Source organism: Accipiter gentilis, chromosome 10, assembly GCF_929443795.1.
Source record: "Accipiter gentilis chromosome 10, bAccGen1.1, whole genome shotgun sequence".
Classification (NCBI taxonomy): Eukaryota; Metazoa; Chordata; class Aves; order Accipitriformes; family Accipitridae; genus Astur; species Astur gentilis.
The window spans coordinates 10,994,867-11,014,996 of NC_064889.1; the positions used below are offsets into that span (position 1 = coordinate 10,994,867).

The window sequence follows — 20,130 nt, forward strand, 5'->3', positions numbered from 1 at the left end:
TCTAGGTGGGGGTGAGTCACAGCAAGCCCCCAGGAGGAGCAATGCTGGCTGTTGGCTTACGGTACGGTTTCTAAGTTTAGTTTTCCAATGGGCTCAGGTCCCTAATAGATTCAGACGGTTATTTTCATTAGCGAGAACTTCGATCACCCCTGCCGCTCTCCTGCAGCTGTGGGTAGCAGCCTTCAAATGTTAGAAACAGCTCTGTGTAAGGCCTGATTCAGCCTTGCTCCTGGGATTGCTGGTTGCAGTTACTGTAATTGCAGTAGTAATTAGGTAAGGGATGCATTTGAAAGAGACAGAAAGCAGACTTATTTATTTGTAAATGAAATTTCAGCTTTCAAAACACATCTGTCCTGTCAGTGAAGGAAGAAGTGGGGTGAACTAAACAAAAGTGGCAAATAACATTGTAACTGGGCTGGCTGTTCCTTTGCAACCTTTGTGACTTGCCCTGCTATCTCCTGATTTGATGGAGATGCATCCTGTGGTGTCACCAGATGGAGCTTTTCTGTGCAGTGCTCAGGACCACGAGAAGGTCACTGTCCCATCACCTTCCCAGTCAAAGGGCTGGGTCCTCAGGGTTGCTGTTGCTTGACTTTGACATGGATCAACTCCACTGGTGGGTAAATAAGAAGCATTTATGTCATTAGGCGCAGGCTTTATAGAATCAGGCCATGTTAACCTGGTTAACTTGTGCTCTGGTTGGGATGAAAGAAGCCTCAGTTTACCACTAACAAATTTTAATGATGTCCTCCCAGTGTAGTAGGGAGCATGGAGCAGGAGATGAAAAAAATTGCTGTCAAAATAGACATCACCCTTAATCTCTGCTGAAGCCATAGGACCTTTGCCTTTTAAAATGTCACAACATCTGCCTGCAGATTGGAGGACATGAACTTGACTATCCTTTTTGTGCCACCAGTTGACGAAAAGGAAACAGAGAAACTGTATTTGCTGGCCTTGTTATTGCTCTTCTGCTGCAGCTTTTCGACACCGTTGATCGGTGCTGCAGGAGTAGAGGTCACAACTGGAAGAGCCTGAACTAAATTTTAGTTTACATTTACTGACTCAGACTGATATTTGGAGATAAAAGGACAGGTCTAGGGATCTCCTGCCCAGCTGCTTCCTGGCAACTTGCCTCTTTCTCTTTGCAAGAAGAAAATATTAATGCAAATGGGCGTGCTTATGTGCAGCTTGGCAGAACCTGGAAACCATGCTGGCTGAAGCATGTTCTCCTGAAAAGCCTAGCGCACAATGTCGTCTGCAAGTCTGTAGAGTAGAGGCTGTATTTGGACTAAGTTTGATCTGCCTGTACCCTGCAACCCCTTATCCTCCATGCTGATTTTCTTAACGTGATTAAGCTAGCACGTGAAGCCATAGAAAAGGTTTAGGTACAAAAATGGACATACATGCCTGAGCTCTGTTGCCTGCTGCCATGAGCACTGCTCTGTAGGAGAGGCTGTGGATCTGTAGCAGCACAGGGATCGTGAGTCTGAGCTAGGGGCAGGAGGCAGTGGGGCGAGGTGGAGTCTAGGGTGAAAGAAGTGCTGTTGGAGCAGCCGTCTGTGTCAGCATGCCTTGGTCAGCTTTGGGTCAGACGCAGTGACAACAGCAGCAGCAGCAGTTTTCCATGCTTGGTGTCCGTTGACTTTTCTAGTAAGGCGGTTTTTGAAGAGTGAGATGACATTTGGGTTAACTTCTTAAGTTGCTACGGTAGATGTGAGTGTCTTCCCTAAGGTAAGGAAAAGCTCTGATTTTTACCATCCTTGGCATTCCCTGTTCTCACAAATCCCCAACAGCTCTGCTTTACTCCTTGGTGTTCCTGGGTGGCCACCCATCTGATTGTCTTCTCCTACACAGTCAGCTGAAGTAGATGTCTGCTGGTGTATCTACTTCAGTGGACTTGTCGTATATTCTTACCTGTTGAAATTTTTTATTACATTATTGCATTATAGCATATGCAGTTCCTGTATGGGAAGGGGCATCAGTGTTAGCAGGACCTGCAGAACAGATTTTTAGACCTTCTGGTTTCAAAATGAGGTGTTGTAACAAGCAGGACAGCTAAGCTTCTGCCTCTTTGAGCATCTGATACAACAGTTGATGCTGGTTCAGTAGCTTTGTTTCCTATCACCCCATACACTGGAGCTGTTTGTTTTGCTTTTTTCTTACTTACGATTTTAGTATATCCATCAGATGCCTTACTTGGCCTTTCTTTGTATGTGGTAGCACCTGTACAGTAGTAAAATAACTGGAAATGAGATTGTTGCATTAACAGGTGACTGAATTGTTTCATTCTACTAGGAAAAGAATCATTCCCTGAACTCCAAAAATGCTTGATTAGTTCTTGTTCAGTAGGTGGCCAGCAGTAGACTCAGTTTTTGTGTGTTAAAGCTCCTGCTCCTCTTCGAGCAATGATAAAATGCCTTCAACTAATGCAGTCAGACCAAGCATGTGAAATACAGCACCCTTAAGAAACACAAAAACTGCTTATGGGTGTGTTTATATGCAGTATAATTTCCATACTGTTTGCACTCCTTGGCACATGTACTGAGGTCATTGATGGCATACTTTAATTCAGTCCCCACCCAATGTCGTCTTAATAAGTCAGCTGGGAGGCAGTGAGACTAATGTGGAAAACTCCTAAGTTGCCAGTGGGATACCAGTTGTCTGCTTTGTAGCAGCTCTTTGGAAAGCTAGAAATAAATGCCTTGAATTGGTGAGATTTACCAAAGTGTGGGGAGAGGGGGGTGTTAATTGTGTTTACAGATGAACACGTAAAAGGCATCTGAATTGTGGAAGAGCTTTTAGTGACAGCCATCCTGGCTGCTTTGCAACTTGGGATAATAGCTCCCAGTTGCAATGATACTTCCTTAAAAACAAATACAGTTCTTGCATAGAAGAGCAAAACAGCAAGAAGTCTAACAAACAGTTAAGTTTGGGGTGACTTCCTACAAAAAAACAGCTGGATGAGTATTCTTCCATAGACTAGCAGGATATTTCACAGAAGGCGATTAAGCCTGTAGTACAGTGATAGAAATTCTAATATGTAATGTTTTTGTCATTGCTGTTTAGATTAATTCAAGATTTCTATTCTTTCTTTTTTCCCTTACATCTAGCAAAACTGTACAATCTAAAGTGGACTGCATTTTGGTAAGTACAACTCCAGAATGATTTTTAATATTTAATAAACTGCAAGACCAAATTAGATGGCTCTGGAGACTGACAGCTATTATGAAGCCTTTCCTTAGCAGTGCTTTAAGGTACTACCACTAAACGTGATCAAAATCAGTTCCCGTTGCCAAAAAAAAATACATGATGTTTGTTTTCCGTGGAATTACTGACCTCTCATTGCCAGCAGCAAGTGACTGTAATTGCCACTTGTAGAACTGTCAGTATAGATACAGCACAGAAAGGTGACTTACTGCTTTTGTAAGCATGATTTTATTAAATGCAAGATTATGTGTTGCACAGATCGGAGTATGCAAGAAGTTAATTATGCCTTCAAGTTCCATTGCTCTTTTGGCCTTTAATGACAATGATTATTGCTTTTGTTGTTTCTTCCTTGGGAAAAAAAAAATCAATTCATGGCTGGTACTACATTTTAAGGAAGGAACTAGATTGAACTGCATGTTTGCACAAAACCAGGACTAATGTCCTGATCTGTGAAAATCTTGCAAGTGTCATAATTATCAGATTTTTGGTTTGTTTTTTTAAAACTTGCTCACCTCAAAAGTTACACACCATCTCAGGTACCTTTCTAGAAGTGTGCAACAGTACAGGTCCTCTTAGCACCGCTGTACTACTTAGGACAGAGAGATATATCACTTTTTGAAGAAGGAAAGCTCCTGAAACACATAAACATCATCTTCCTTTGTGCATTAAAATAACAGGTTCTAGGCAGTGATCAGAGATTATTTCTGGGAAGCAAATATCTAGCACTAACTCAGAAAGAGGTTTTATTTGTTTGTTCTTAATAGTGAGCAGGTTGTGACTTTGTTTAAATCAGAGTCTGAGTTCATACATCTTAAGACTGGAAGGGACTGCTTATTCTGACTTGCTACCTTCAGCATTTCATCCAGAAGGAACCAGCGGGTAAGATAAAAAGATGACATAGACAACCATCTGGATACTATCAAACAGAATCTGTTCAGCTGTACGGCTGAGCTAAGTAAGAATATTCCTTCAAGTCACATTATCAAAGGCTAATTCATATGGCACTGAATTCTCTTTCCTTAAAATGTTGTCTTAATTTATTGTGGTAAGAGGTTTAAAGTAAGCTGTATTGTTGTATTGCAAACAAACTTTGGACCCAATTTTGCCTATGCTTAAAAATTCTAGGATGCATCCAACTAAAATAGCTATGCAAAAATGTCATTTTTGTCCACTTCATCCCTCATTGACATTTGTGGGCACAAAGCAGGTGTCTTAAGATCTTAATTTTTTTTGCCTGTGAGTCTTCAGTGGTAAAAGGGCAAACTGCAAAATTGCACTTGTAAAACTCTTTTAACACCAGTTTTTTCTATGGTGAAAAATGGGCAAGTGGGGTAGGTTTTCCTAAAGTAGCATCAGAGAGGGAGTAAGTATGTAGGAGGTTAACTGGTCATCTGCTTCTTGAAAATCCATTTTAAGAAAATGGAATTACACTAGGACTATTCTTGCATTAAATTCTGCAGATTTGTGCACCTACGGTACTGAGGTAGGGATTATCAGGTCGTATGAGCCCATTCGAGTAGGTCTCATCCGTTGGATGAATGAGTTATTTTTCTTAATAGTGCTCTTGGACACAGAGCAGCCTCCGTAGCTTGACTTGGAACAGAGCAGCAGTGTCCTGATGGTCTAATCTTCTGTTCCAGATGCCGCCTCCTCTGTCCTGCTGATGAGTTCAGTGGAGGCCTGTCAACAGTGGAAAAGCCACTCTAGGTTAGCAAAGGTAGATCTAATGCTGTTTAGGTACTTTAAAAAAGAAAAATCCAAGATCAGAATAGTTTCAGGAAATAAAGATTAAGCTGAATTCTGGCAAAACGGCATCTGCATTTTTACCTGCTTTTGGAAAGCTGTGAGCTGCAAGACAGAATCTTGAAGTATATTAAACTAAAAGGCCATGACTATATAGCTCTATGTAACTTGTTTGGAGCTTTCCTTGCAGCCCTGTCCAGTTTTTTCCTGCAAAAGGTAGATGAGCAGGTTGCCTCTTTGGTGGAATATGTATGGGTTTCTCAGAGCGGCCCTGTAATTGGGGGTGCCAGCTGCCTGCAGAAAGTCCAACTCCAAGCTTATGGGCAGGTCAGAACATTTCCTTTAAGTGCACGTTCTTTTCAGGGCCTTTGAATCAGTCTCATGAAGCGTAAAGGACAATGTCTGTCCCTTGTGTCCCTCTTTACTCTAAGGAGGAGATTTGGGACTAGCTTTCAGTTATATTGGGACATGTTGATGATACCTTAAAGCATTTAAACTTGATCAGTTTGATGGCAATCTTCAAAGAAAAAACACCAGTAGAGAAAAATCAGGCTACACTTGTTGCCATTTGTGTTTGGTAACACCAGTTACAGCCCCAGGGCACAGAACTCTTTAGCACATACACTGCCTAGTTCAACACTGGATGGCAAGGAAGAGAGAAATGGGAGGAAGAAACAAAGGTGGTGGCAATAGCCTTTGTTGGGCAGGTAGCTAGCAGCAGAGGACTACAGAAAACATCTAGTATAAGGGCACTGGGACTGCAATTACTCATACAAGAGACCAAAGTTATCTGGCTTTTAGTTGTTATACGGCACACTTACATTATGACATACTGTCAGTTTCTGGAAGATCATAAGAAAATCATTGTATGCTGTGCAATCCAAAAAAGATAATTAGCAAGAATTGTGGTGTAAACATCCATTAAAAATTCATTATAACATCTTTTTAACTGTAGTAAACATGTCTAGCAGTAGATTCTCTTATGACTTCACTTGTTATATTTGTTGCCACATACTAAGCGAACTCTTGAACCTGATTTTTAAAATGGTATGCTCCATGTAATTGCTCAGCAAGAAGGTTAAGGTTTCTTTCCTTAGTCCTCTGAAAAGGAGGTCAGTGCTGGTGAGAGTGTGCTGGATAGATGGCCATGAAAACCAAAGCTGCTGATGGGTGGAGCGTGGGCAGCAGCAGTGTGTAAGATCTGTTGAAATAGTGCCTTGGTCCTGCTGCGGAGAAGGTGGTAGCTTGTCACTTGTCTTTTTTGCCCTACAGGAAACAGGCAGAAGCTCTGTGAAGCTTTGGCAGCTGTGCTTGGACACTGTCAGTTTGTACTTTGTAGCTGCCATGTGTTTTTAGGGCTTGTTTGGAATATTTAGCACCTGAAATATGCTTATGCTTCTGTTCAGATAAACCATATCAAAAGTATTTATTAGCAGCTTTTTAGAATAGTAGGTTCTGTTTCAAGATTTGGCTATTTTCTGTCTTGATCATATTTCCAACAAGCCATCTGACCTTGAGCAAATTATTTAACCTTTGCTTCTTGTTTCTCTATTCACAAAGTGGGAGACGATTGCTTGACTACTTTGCTATTCTTAGTCTGGTTGTTAAATAGTAGATGTTTGTTCTGCTGAACTATGACAAGTTTTAGAACCAGTCTGCCAGTGGGTGCAAGTTATGTTGCCATTGGCATAGCCTTTTTTACTTTGATTATAGTTACCTATAAATAGTCAAAAAGTGGAAAGAAATACTACGATCAGTCCATGCTCTCTAAAATAGTAGTCTTGCAAGAAGCTTGCAGCACTGCCCCTGGCCTTCAGCTCCTCTTCACCAGAATTTGAGGACAGAAATAACCTGTAATTCTGCCTTCATTGTGGAAATACGAAATAGTTCAAATTTGAATGCCGTTTTTCACTGTGTTCATTACAGAAGTTGCAACTAATCATTCTGTAGTATATTATTCTTCTATCATATTTAAAGTTTGGTCTGACAAAATATTTTCTTCTTTCTACAATCCAGAAAAAGCACATTCCCTGGAGTTTTCCCATGGTAAACCCTTTTGACAACTTTAGGCTGAAACTTCACTAACATTTGTGACCTGACAGTAGATCAGCAGTCGGAGAAAACCAGATAGAGAGAACCAAAGTCAGGAAACCTTAAATGATATTCTGTGATTCTGGAGTCTCACATTCAAATCTTTAGGTTTTCTGGTTCAAGCAAGAACATGAATAAACTCATGTTTCCTACAACACAGATTAAGTCCTTAACCACATTCTGTGCTGAGCTGATCTTTGTGCTGCGAAAAGTTTCAGCATCTAGTTAGTGTGTCTCAGAATAGAACCAGATGTCAAACCCTGCTATTTTTATTTAAAAAAAAAAAAAAAGCAAAAAAAAGGCCACAATTTTGGCCATCATGGTTTATTTCACAGCTGTTTATTTGCTCAATCAAAATGCCTGTTAGAATGAAAAAGAAAGTTGCATCTGTTCCTAAGAGATCCTTGTTCTGTGTCTGTCTTAGGCAGCAAAATGACAGATTCATTTGGAGCAGATCGATGTGGTCACTGATAATGTAAATATAAAAGGATCTCTGATTTAATTTGTTTGCTACATATTTTGTACATTTCTTTAGAGAACTATATATTTGGTAACTGTCAAAGCAAAAGTATCAAAGATCTTTGCTCCTTTATATGTTACTGAAAGTCTTTGCTTAGCTGTGACTTGTGGTTTCTAATTCTTTGTCCCTAGTTTTTCTGTCTCAATATAAGATCACTCAGATATTTTGAGGACTTTATATATTTTTGGTTAAATTGAAGCCAAGTTGTGAAAAGAAGTATGAATGCTGCTTGCTCCCCATCTTCACTGAATCTTCCTTTATTTAATGTGGTTCCAGTTACAGGAAATAAATACAACGTGTGAAGAGCAAGAGTAACAGAGGTGGTGCTTTGTGATGGCTCTACACCTCAGTCCTGCAAGCAGTTTAGCACGCTTATGCATTTTTCTAATGCAGCTTCAAGAAATATGTTTTATAAATAGCCTTTGGAGAATTAGACAGTCTCCATCTGGTTTGATAGAACCAGTCAATCAAGGTCAGGAAACTTCAAGCAAAATTGTTACTTGGATCCTTTTAATTAGCAGAAAGGGATTCCCCAGACACTTTACATTCTGCATGGGTTTTAAAACTACTGTAGCATAAGCTTTAACAGGTTGCGCAAAGGGGAAATTGTCCAAGATGATGTCAGCGTCGCAGTCTTCCTTTTGATGCTCTGATTCTTTTCCACTCTGTTGACCTATTTGGGGCATGGTGGTGGAGAAAACTTACAGTATATTTTGTGGTTTGTTTCTTCTTATTAATTTCCATATGCATCCAACTTAGCACAAAGAAAAAACTCAGGATGAAGGAATCTCTTTCTTGGTCAGTAGTCAGTAGGCCTGCTGAAATGTTCCTACACTTTCCCAAATTATTTTCTGATTGCCTTAAGAAATTTGAAAGTTTTGATACTTTGAACAGTTGCAGTAACAGTTATTACTGAATTCATCAGACCTTTAGCACTGAGAACTGGTGGATGTCAGCTGAGGTTGAAGAGGACATTGTACTTACTGAGGCTGTAAACAGGTTTTGAGAGTTTTAGAAATGTTTAATAAATTTTTAAATTAAGCAAAACATGTTTCCTGAATCTGCTTGCACTGTGTCACACTCCATCTCTTCACTGCCACTTCTTCAGTTTTAAGATGGTTTTTCTCTAAATAGATTCAGTTTCATCTAATAAGCTTAGGTTTATCTAATTATCACCCAGGTAGGATTACCTCTATGAACTGCCTGTGACTCCTGGCTGTATGTTATCTCTCCTGTTTTGAGGAGGTCTTGCCTCACCGGGGCTTCCCCACAGTCATCACTGGAAGCTGGCAGGGTTGTGCAGAAAAGTGCAGCCTGTGGCCAGGCATGGAGAGGAGTGGGTTTTGAGTGAAAACACCGAGATAATATCACTGTCCAGCTGCTTCTGCTGAGGATCTGAGAAAGCCATAATCCTCAGCTGCCTCAGCTCTAGGGTTGCAGTTTTTCTGATGAGAGAGTCACTGGCTTGCTTGCATCCTTTGGAAAAGGCTCTGCTAACATAATCCCAAGCAAATTTCTTTCTCTACACATACATCGTTGGGGTTTGTTGGTTTTTGTTGTTGTTGTTTTTGTTTTTTTTTTTTAATTAGGGTGTTTGACAGATGGGGCCTGTGTAGCAGAGCCTCCATGGCTCAGACAGAGCCCTTCCATGCAGCCCCTTCCTTCTGCTAGGACACAGCAGAAGTTGTTTCAACTGCAGTGGCCACTGAGACTACTTCAGTATTTTTTGTTGAAAGGTTTCATATTTCTTCTAAAACCTTGCCCTTTATGTTGCACTCTGGCACATTAGATTTGGAAGTGAGAGGTTGTCTTCCACCTCAGTGTCAGAGTCATCAAAGGTTTTTTGTTTTGCTTGGAATGCTTTTGCTGCATGGATTAGCACTTACCATGCAAGGTAATCTCACCTGAACTTCATCCTTTGGTGTTCTGCTTTGGCATTTGCTGTTTAAAACAAAAAGCAGCTAAGTTCCTCAAAGAAGAGGAGGTCTAATAAAGAAGTGCGATTTTTTTTGCAGTTGTTAAATTTCTATCTTTTCATAAATAAATTATTAATTTTCTGTAAATTCTTTCTTTGCAGAACACTGATCTTTTCAGTAATGCGTTTGTTAAAGGAAAAACCACCAGTCTAAATGCTGTGATTTATGCAGGAAAGGAATAACAGAGAATTTGACAAAATGCACCCGTTAAGTAATACCTCTCTGGGTATTTGGTGGTCTGAGCACCACTGCTGCATAAGCTGCTGTAGAGCTGCGCAGAAATCAGTGTCAGCAAATTTTAGGAGTTTGTCAGAGGGGAAAAAAAACCCCACCCCAAACGTTGTGGTTTGCTGCAGCTTATAAAAGCAACAAATCCAGTGTCTGCTACCTGGCTGCTGCTGGAAGTGTTTCTCTTGGCTCTGAGAACATCTGTCGCATCGCTGGTGGCCCAGTTCTGTGGAGCAGTTTTGTGGTGGGTTTAGGCGGCAGGGATTAGCAAGTCCCCGTGCTCTGCCAGCACCCTTCCCTGGATGGCATGTCCTGCCAGTCCTTGCCCAGAGTCTGGGGTCAGGGAGGGGACCTGTGCATTGGGTGCAAAGCCGGCGGAGGGGAAGTGGGAGCTCACCCCTCTCTAGTACTGCTGTTACACTTTGCTTCAGCTGGCCCAAAATTATCTGGACAGGACTGGGGCAAGTAGGGAGTCCCGGTTTGAAGTGAAGTTTAGGTTTTTAGTTTCCCCACTCTCTATTCTGCTCATTGCTGAAGTCAACAGCCAGGTATCACTAGCTGTTGATCCCACTCTCTCCTTTTCCCTTTCTTTTGGAAAAGCTTACATTGGCAGTAAGACACGAGTAAAGGAAAAGAGAATAAACTGTAACCCAAAAGCTGTATTCTGACTTAAAAAGGGATCATGTGAGTCTTTGACTCGGTACTGATGGTGTACCACCTCATGCATTGCTTCTGCAGTGTCTTCCCGAAGGAGAACCCATTTGGTCCTTGATGCATGGCTTTACTCACACTGCTGCTGAGCAGACCTGAGCACATTACCGCAACTGATTTTTTTAGTATTTCGAAGTCCACCTAGCTGGTTTCAGATGACCAAAAGCTAGTTTGTATGTAGCTGCTGTTCGCATGCACCAGATAAAACTCCCCCTTGTGTCTGATCCCCATCTGGAATCCTCTGGAGGGAGAGTCTGACATCACTGAGATTCATACTAACTGAATGGCTTATATTCAGTACCTGTTCAATAACTCTGACTTCCAAAGGAAAAAAAATACATATGTATATAGATAGATTTTCATAGTCTTCATTGAACTCTGTGATGCGTAACCATTAATATGTAGTGGATCACAGGATCAGGTCTGACATCCCACGTTGTTACAGCATAGCTGCTTTTTGATGCTGCGTTCTCAGAGGTGCTTCATGTGTGCTCTGAGAAGACAGGTTTTCATGTTACGTGTCTGGTTACAGAAGTGATCTGTTATTGACATTTTTACAGATTTTGCTTTTGTTGCATGTGAATTTTGTAATGGTGACAAGTGCTTTCTGGTGTGTGATGGTGTGCAAAAAAAAAAAATAGAAAATCATATTCTAGTCCCAGAGTGTTCACAGTCACATTCTTTCACATAAGTAAATATTTTCTTGTTTCTTGTTTAAAATTATATTATTTAGGAATGCACTATCAGATGACAGTTTTCAGCTGTCAAGCTCAACTCTATTGTTTGCTTTTTCTCCCCCTGCCTCCCCTCACCCCCGTTTTGTTTTGTTTTGTTTTAACCAAAACACCTTTGTTACCTAGCAAGAAGTTGAGAAGTTTACAGACCTAGAGAAACTCTACCTCTACCTTCAGCTGCCTTCGGGTCCCAACAATGGAGACAAAAGGTATGTGTGTGAGTGTGTAAATGTGAGCAGCTAATACTGAAAACATACTCTACTTCCTGTGGCACTTATCTGCTGAGGAACCATTCACATGACATGTTTGGTAGCAGAAGCAGCCTTTATTAAACATTAAGGACTCTTCTCTTCCTTAATATTGTGTTGTTTTTTTTTTTAACTTTGGAAGCTTTAGTGCATGAATAGCTTGTAAATATAAACCTCCTAAAATGCAGGAATCAACAGAGGAAGTGTTTTGCAGCCTAAGTGTAATCGTTCCTTCACTTTTTATGTAGGAAGTGATAATATAGCACCACAAACGTGATGGGGGAAAGAAAGAACTAATGGTATTTCTGGTGACATTTGTTTGACTAAAGGAGGGTCTAGAAAACCAACTTGCAGATCACAACATCACAAAATTAGTATATGTTCCCAGTAGGATGGTTATAGGCAGGCAGGTGCCTGCAGGAAGCATTCTGAGCATCTGCTGGGAAAGTTGGGAGTTTCCAAAGGGCAACTGGTAAACTGAGTGGGCAAAAGCTTAGAGGTAGTCAGCAAGGAACAATAGATTTAAGAGGGGAAGTAGACGAACTCTCATGCATCACTGTCTAGTCGCGGCTGTGTATCAGTCAAGAACTGGAGTGTGGAGTCTCTTCGTTAAATTGTGGATGAAAGAGGGTGGTAACTGCTGCCCATGCCTCAAGGAATGTCTAACTGTGTGAGGTACTGGCCCTCGTTGTCTCTGGTGTCTCTCCACCTGTGTAGGCAGAAAATGATTAAGTCTTGTAACTGAGGAGGAGCTATGGAGCCAAGTCTTCATTGGCACTGCTTCTTCTTTCACTAGCGATCAGATCGCCATGTCATCCAGCCGTGCCCAGCAGATGCACGCCTTCTCGTGGATACGGAACACCTTGGAAGAGCACCCTGAGACTTCCCTTCCCAAGCAGGAGGTTTACGATGAATACAAGTGAGTGCTCCCAGACTGGATCCTTACATATGGCTGTAGCAAGCATAGGTAGTTCTGTGACACTGGCTGTACAGGTACTCCACTGATACACATGTACAAGTGCATATAGGAGAACAAGGCCTTATATACTAATGTACCTGAGAATGTACTAGCTACAGTGAGGCAAACTGTATTCATTATTTCTGCCACTGAAGATAAGACTGTGATGTTTAAATTGTGCATTATATATGCTGAAGGAAAGGTACAAGTATTTCTTAATAAGTAAATAACTGTATGAATATTGTTTTTGTTTCGCGGATAGAGCAGCACAGGTAAAAAGCACCAGTTACTATCTTACAGTACGTTTTGGTCTACTTGTATATACATACGTATATGACTGCCTTAACAAGGATGAGGGGTTGAATTGTTCCTCCTGGAAATGCAGCTATGTTGCACATATGATCTAGCCCGCCACACCTTTCTTTCCAGGATAATGCATAAATATTGGACCTTCCTGCAGCAAACCTGATTTCTACAGAGGCACGATATATCTGAATATGTATGAAACCAGTAACCAAGGCCACTGTGAGTCTGTGATGTCAAGTCTCAAAGCTACCATGTAAAGAGAAAGTGATTAGTAGCAAGGGAGAGGGAGCTGTCTGATGGAAGTTGGATCTGAATTCATTTACAGAACATTCCCTACAGGGAGGAAAAACTATAATCATCCTCAGCCCAGTTGCTTGAGGATGAATAACAGATTTATGATCTAGTATGAATATTTCCATAATCTGAACGATTACAGTAATTTGCAGTGAGCTGAATCCCTTCTCCTAAGTGCCTACAAGATTCAGCCCTTAGTAATTGTTATGGCAGGGTTGCCTTCTGCAAATACCTCCTTTTAATTAACTCTCTCTGGTCAATTTTTTTTACTCTGACTGAGCTGAAATATGATGGCATTCGCTTGCCTGGGGTTGATAAACATGCACACACCTATTTCTGAAGTCTTGCCATCGACTGGAGCAGTGATGCAGCCTGGAAATACAGCCAATGGCATAGACATGCTGGGGTGGCCAATCCCCAAGCAGCAGCCGCTTGCGCAGACACAGCAACAGCGGCAGCTGCTGTGCAGGAGAGAGATGGAAGCGTTATTCTTAAATATATTTCTTATTAAATAATTTATGGCCTGCTTCAGCAACAAATCTGCTTGGCTTCCATGCTGTGCCAAGCTGCAGATGCCTGGAAAAATCATCATCTACAGATTGTGGAGTGTGAAATTTGGATGGCTTTTGTATGTAGCTGCATCAAGTATTTGTGTATTGTATTTTTTTCCCCCTAACAAAATAAGGGTGGTAAGCAAATATTCAGGAAAATATCAAATGTTTGGAATCTGTTCTCCTTTGAAAGCATCTGTTTTTAAAACATTCAGTTTCTTTGAATATTTTCGTGAATTATTCTTGCACACCAAAGGAAAAGAAGTCTTGGAGTGGGAGGTGGGGAAACAGGCATATAAATAGATAAGAGAGTTAGTTTGGGTAAGTTATTTTTTTTTACCTAAGGGTGTTAAGACCTCTCAAAACTCGCTTCTGTCATATTAACAAGTTACCATTTCTTTCCTCTATGTGCAAAGATAGATGTTGCATGTGCTTACAGTGAGCAACTTTATGCACTCTGCACATATAAATCAGAGTCACAAGGCTTCAGAAGAGTGCCACATCATACCAGCATCTTAATCCCTGCTGTAAATTTTGGTCAAAATAAATCTTGCAAAACTACTGGGCTTCTATGTCACCTTTCATGTATTTTTTTCCATGAAGAGGGAAAGACAGAATCTTGCACTCCACGCAAGTCCACCATTGGCAAGTGTTGATAGTGTTTCCAGCTCCTCCGTGTTTCAGTAGCCTCTTCTCGTTGAGCTTATTCAACACAGTGACTCTTCTGTTTTCTTACTCTTCTATTTAATTGTGAATTCATGTCTCTAACTGGATAAAAGTAAATAGATTCATCTCCCTTTTGAAAGGGATAAAATAAATGAAAAATGCATCATAATATAAGGCAGTAGCACTTGGGAAGGTTGAGAGCTTGCAGCTGAATTTCAGAAAGGAGGTAGGTGAGAGCTAGTTCACCTCTTGTTGGTGCTGTGATGCCACCTGCACTGACAGAATAGGTTGGGCTGTAAGAAGCTGTGTTTCTGTTGGGCACACACAGTTCATCTGCCAGCTTCCTCTGGGAGTTATGGGGGAATACAGTCTGGAAGATATTATGGGAACTCATGGGGAGCTGCCTAACAAGTTACCTAGCCTGCAGAGAATGGATGCTGCTTCCCATCAAATCCCTTCAATGTTTTCTTGTAAGTCAGTTTTACTTGGGTATCTTCTCCCTATTAGTAAACGCCCTTCTGGAGGAAGCCAGGTGTAGATTTAGCTGAGTTAGAGAATTAGGATTTTGAGTCTTAAGTGCAGTCCTGCAGTATTTAGGCAGACAAAAATCCCTGTTTGCCCACAAAATGATTTGTTGAGCCTTCAGTAAACACTTGGGTCCTCTTATCTTGCTTCTACTGCAGTGACGCAAGGAAAGTCATTCATTCATATTTAAGTTTGGTGCCCTGAAGATTCACTTGTTATGCTTAATACAGATTAGGAGGTCTTTAAGTCATGCTGTATCTCTTTCCTTTAGTCTGTAAGTCATTAATCCTTGCTTTACTGGCTGCTGGGCCACTTGATGCCACCTGATGCATCTATTATGTGCGCTAAGTGTTGAGAGTGTTAACCAACAAGTTAAAAGAAGAATATTCAGAAGGTAGCACAGAAGAGGGCAGTAGGTATAGGAATACCATGTCTGTTAAATAAAATACACAAGATACATGCTAATCTTGTTTGATAGCACTTAACCAGTGTTTTTATATAAAACTTCCTCATAGAAACAGGATAGGACCTATTGTGTTGTAAAGTTCAGTCCTCTGCTGTAAACAACTACCTATATATTCCTTTTAAAAGAAGCTGATTAAACTCAATCTAAAGCAGTTGTTTCCCACCTCTGCTGCTGCTTTTGCGAGTCTGACCTGCAATTTCATTTCTCTAATGGTTTTCCGACACCGGCTTTCCATCTTACTTGATTTTTTTTTGACTCATTTCTATGCCAGTATTGTTCATCAGCTTAATGAGAGCCTAGATCTTCCTCAGGTTCTTCACTCTAACCCATTTTTAGAGACCAGTTGTTTTGTTTGATTGGATAAGCCAAGATCTTTGTTTAGTTTCATGCAATAGGTTCTTCATCGTTTGCTATTCATAATGTTTTTTCTGCCCAGGAAGCTATATAAGCTAAGCTGCATAGCTTGACTTCTTCATTGGCTTTTTGGTTAATCTTTTTTTGTGGTTTAATTCAGGTGCACTCCCAGTGTATTTTATGTCCTGAGTACATTTAATTTTAAGATCTTACAAAAAAAAAAAATCCTTTTCTCCTTATCACCTAGGGGAGCTCTGTACAAAGGAACATAAGCAGCCACGTGTCCATTGTCATTCTTGTCTCTGCATAGACCTACCCTCCCCCCGTTTCCCACCCATCCTTCAAATAAGCAAAACAGCTCCTGGGCTCAGCAATGTGCCAAGAGTGCAAGTAGCAGAGAGAAGAGCTTCAGGGAAGAGACTCCTGGTGTGTGTTGTCAAGTCAATGAGAGACCACAGATGGACATGGAGGGTTCTCGGCTGAGCCAGGAGGAGGAGGGGCCGTATGGGATGATCTGTCTGAAAACTGAAATTACATGATAATAATAATAGCTCAAAAATCACAAGCTTGCAGGAGCTGCCAGTAAGGATACAAGGGGACCACGTAAGTGTACGATTTGCTGCTAGCAAGAAACTGTTTTGAAACAGATGTGCTAGACTTGAGGAACAGATTTATTTATTTATTTTCTCCTAGGGAGGGAATAATTTTAACTTAAAAGTTGATTGATTGGTAGGTCCCTGATCCTGTTGTTTTGCTGGGTTATTTTTTTATTTTGTTTTGCTGACATTGTTGAGTTTCAAAGATACTGCTGACTGTGGCAGAGAAATTCAGAGAGCCCTCCTGTGCATGCTAGTTGAGACTTAAAGTCCTGTAATCAGCATCAGTAAGTGACAAAGACCCACCTTTTAGGAATTCTCAGAATAAAGTTAAAATCCATTGGAGCCTGGCAAGATGCAAGGGGGGAAAAAAAGCATGCAGAGATCTATCTATTACACATAAAGCAATGTCTGATTCCTAAGAGGGTGCAGCGAGGCAGAAGTATTCCTTTGTATTAACTTCAAAGGGACGTATCCAGAGTCCGGATTCTGTGACTGACATGCATAGAAATGAAATATGTTGGTATATAAATTGGATAAAAACCTTCTTGATTTCCCATACAGAAACTAGACTAATGGCTGACTGTATACCAGGTTGTAAGCAACATCTGGTTTGGACGGAGTGGCCTGGTAGCTGGGGAAAGCAGACATACACAGGCTCTGCAGGGAAATGTCAGAACCAAATAGCATAAATCCTGCTGTTTATCACCATCAAAATCATTACATTTGTGGTGGTGCTTTCCAAGTGGAGGATACCTACATAAAAGCAGCAGATACTTGCTCTGTAATAACTAATATTTTTACAGAGAAAGTAAATGCAGTGGAAGTATCTGAAAAAATACATACTGCTTTCTACAGAGCTACAGTTTTCAGAGCAGACATTTTGACTGGCTGACTTGGATGCAAATACCATTGCTAATTGTTACTGTTTTTCTAGGTGATTCTGGGAATGAAACACCTGTTTCAGGAGTCCTGCTTTTTCTTTCTTTCTTTCTTCCTTTATGAGCAGAGATTTGTTTGCTTGTACATACCCAATTAGAGTAGCAGGCAATGTGGTGTATGAAGTTACTGTTTTTGTGCTCTCCTGCTGATGCCCACACATGATCGTGTACAGTCATCTCTTCTTCATGGGAAAGGAGGTCATTGCTATCTGGTGCTGACCTTGTGACTGCAGGAAATCTGAATGAGAATGCTTTAATGGTATGTTTTGGGCCTTAGCACGTTAACATCTGTGAAATACCACAAGGCTCTTGAGCAAAAAGCAATATGGCATTAATGTCTTTGTGCAGCCTTAAGCACTTGCTATGTAGGTAAACCTTCCAGAGCATTTTCTGGTTTTCTCCTCTGCTTTCACATGTTTGTGATTGTCCAGAACATTCACATTTTGCAGCAAAATCAATGATTCTTGTTCTCTGCCTCAAGATATTTTTTAAATATCTCAAAAGTTGACACATCTGAATAGATGTTGAAACAAAATTCCTTCTGCTGTTTTTGAGAACTGAAGACAGATAACAGTGCCCATTTTACTAGAATAAGTGAACTTAGCAAAATAATTACCTTTTGTTGCTTTATTCCCCTATATCATCAGGTTGTATACTCAGTTGCATGAAGATCTACATTTGCGGAGGCAGTTGAAATCTCTGTTAATTTAGGACTGTTAATGAATATAAGGATGTCTATAATTAAGCAGCTCTCACAGTTCAGTAGTGGTATGGTGGTAAGAGGACTAGATCCTCAGTACATGTTTGTTATACCTATGAAGGTGAAGCTGGTTTCTTGGGAAGGTATGTTTTATTAAATTCGGTTCTGTTAAGCTCTATTAAATTGAGGTTGTGTAGGCAGAATCTTTCTCTGGACACTGGCAAATCTCTTACCTACTGCTTTTCAAATATTCCTGCAGGATTTCAGGCCTTACCACACCCAAGCTGTACTTCCGGCTAGAACAATGTCTCTGCTTTTGTTGTGTCCTAAAATAAGTGAATTGAAACGTATGCTTCAAACTAAGTTGTGGAGTAAATCTTAACTGTGCTCTCAATAATGCCACTACTTGTTATGTCTCCACATGACTTGTCTTTGAACTCAGTAGAGAACAAGGCAAAAACTGTGGTATTAATAGCTCTGTTTATACATTTTTAATGCATACAATTCGTTGTGGATAACTTCATTAATGTTAAATGTGGTTCTAAATATGGATGGGTATAAGTATTGTTTTTTGAAAACCTTTGACGTAGTCTAGCATGCAGGCTGGCCTCTTGTATTAACTTTGATTCCATTCACGCTTTCTTTCTCTTTGTTGCAGGAGCTATTGTGACAATCTTGGCTACCACCCGTTAAGTGCTGCTGACTTTGGAAAGATCATGAAAAATGTCTTTCCAAATATGAAGGCCCGTCGTCTAGGCACAAGAGGCAAATCAAAATATCCTTTGCTAGAACGCTTCTCAGTAACTTCTTCTGCACTTGTCTGGAGAACATCTGTCATTATGGCTTAACTACTAGCTGAATGCAGAAGTAATGTTAAATAAAAAATGCAGACACTTTCCCAACTTTCTTTAAAAATTATTAATAGTGGTAATGTTAGGTTGCAAAATATAACTTTGGAAACAAGTACTTAAATTTAGGTTCTGATGCTTAGTTGTCACAGCAGCAAGGAATCAAAGTAGTTTTATCATTTAGTGGAAAGGGAGATATTGGAATAAAGGAATTCGCCTTATGTGCAGAAACTGGTATTTTATTGGTAGTACAGCTCAGCATTATCAGAACATTTCTTGCTTTTATATTATACTTGTGCACACCAGTAATTCAAAAGTTAGTTGTAAAGCCAAATATCCTTTTTAAGCTGTGCTACAGATATTTCATAAAACTGCCTTTCCTCAACCATTAGTACTGCTTGAAAGAGGAGGGAACTGGGAAGTTGTCACAAAAGTTGGCTTCAGACTTGGAAGGCACAATCCGAGCCTTGTCCTGCCATCAGAGGGGGGAGACGGCTTCCTTCACTGCACAGTACAGACCTCCTGAGACAGGAAAGACAATTCAGAGCAAGAGCTTCTAGGGTGGGGAGCAGTCTCTCTCTTGACTGCAGTCTTGTTCCCTGTGCCCAGAGTTGGAATCCATCTCCTTCCCTGTGTTAGAGAAATAGTCCCTCCCATAGGGTGTGCAAAACCTACCCCATTTAATTGTAACTTAATACAAACCTTAAAGTACTTAAAAACCTGATGTTGTCGTAGTGTAAATAGACATAACTGTTACAGGCAGAACTATACTCAGATCTTGGGACAGATTAGTTTATCAATTAGTAGGCAGCCACTGTGAAGAATTTGGGGTAAATGCTGTGCAAAAGTCTGCTCATACCACTGGTGGTTCTGCTGCTTCAGTGTAGGGGCAAGAAACTCTGCTAGGAAAGAAATGCAATAATCAAGTCTAAAGGCTACAAGGATGTGAATTTTTTCTCAGGCTTTTCTGAGTCTGAGCTGCAGTTTGTCTAGTCTTCAGCATGCTTTGTGGTGTTCTGTTAAAAAACAAAAAATGTTAATGATTTTCAAAGTAAGTTTTTTCATCAGCAAGAATTTTGTCCTTTCCAAGTTGAGAATTACACCTCCCCTTGAGAATCCTTAGAAACCATTGTGAAGTAATGTAATACCTGCTGTCTGCTGCAACCCCCAGGGTCGACTCTTGCTCTGTTCTGACATGCTGGGTAGGCTAAGCCACTGCAGTAAGCAAGGGAGAGAGAGCATTAGAAGGCCAAAAGGCATCAAGGTGCTTGTAGGCTCTAATTAAAAACCACTCAAAAGAACTAGCAGTAATGATACGGACGCACTGTAATACTGGCCTTTGCCAAGATCTCACTTGAAACATGCACTTACAGAGAGAATTAAATGCTAGTGAGCAGCCCAGAATTCTTTTTCTTCCATAGAGGGAAAAAACCTTCCATGTAGTAGTAAATGGAGTTATGTGTCAGT

At 40.6% G+C, this 20,130-nt stretch overlaps 1 protein-coding gene across 1 annotated transcript in view; it reads left to right on the forward strand.

The window, feature by feature from the left end:
- RFX7 (regulatory factor X7) overlaps positions 1-20,130 on the forward strand; it is a 53,506-nt gene that overhangs the window by 20,128 nt on the left and 13,248 nt on the right. The window contains exons 2-5 of the mRNA XM_049812813.1: positions 3,111-3,144; positions 11,337-11,419; positions 12,255-12,377; positions 18,474-18,590. Coding sequence (XP_049668770.1) covers positions 3,111-3,144; positions 11,337-11,419; positions 12,255-12,377; positions 18,474-18,590 — 357 coding nt within the window. The remainder of the gene's footprint in view (positions 1-3,110; positions 3,145-11,336; positions 11,420-12,254; positions 12,378-18,473; positions 18,591-20,130) is intronic.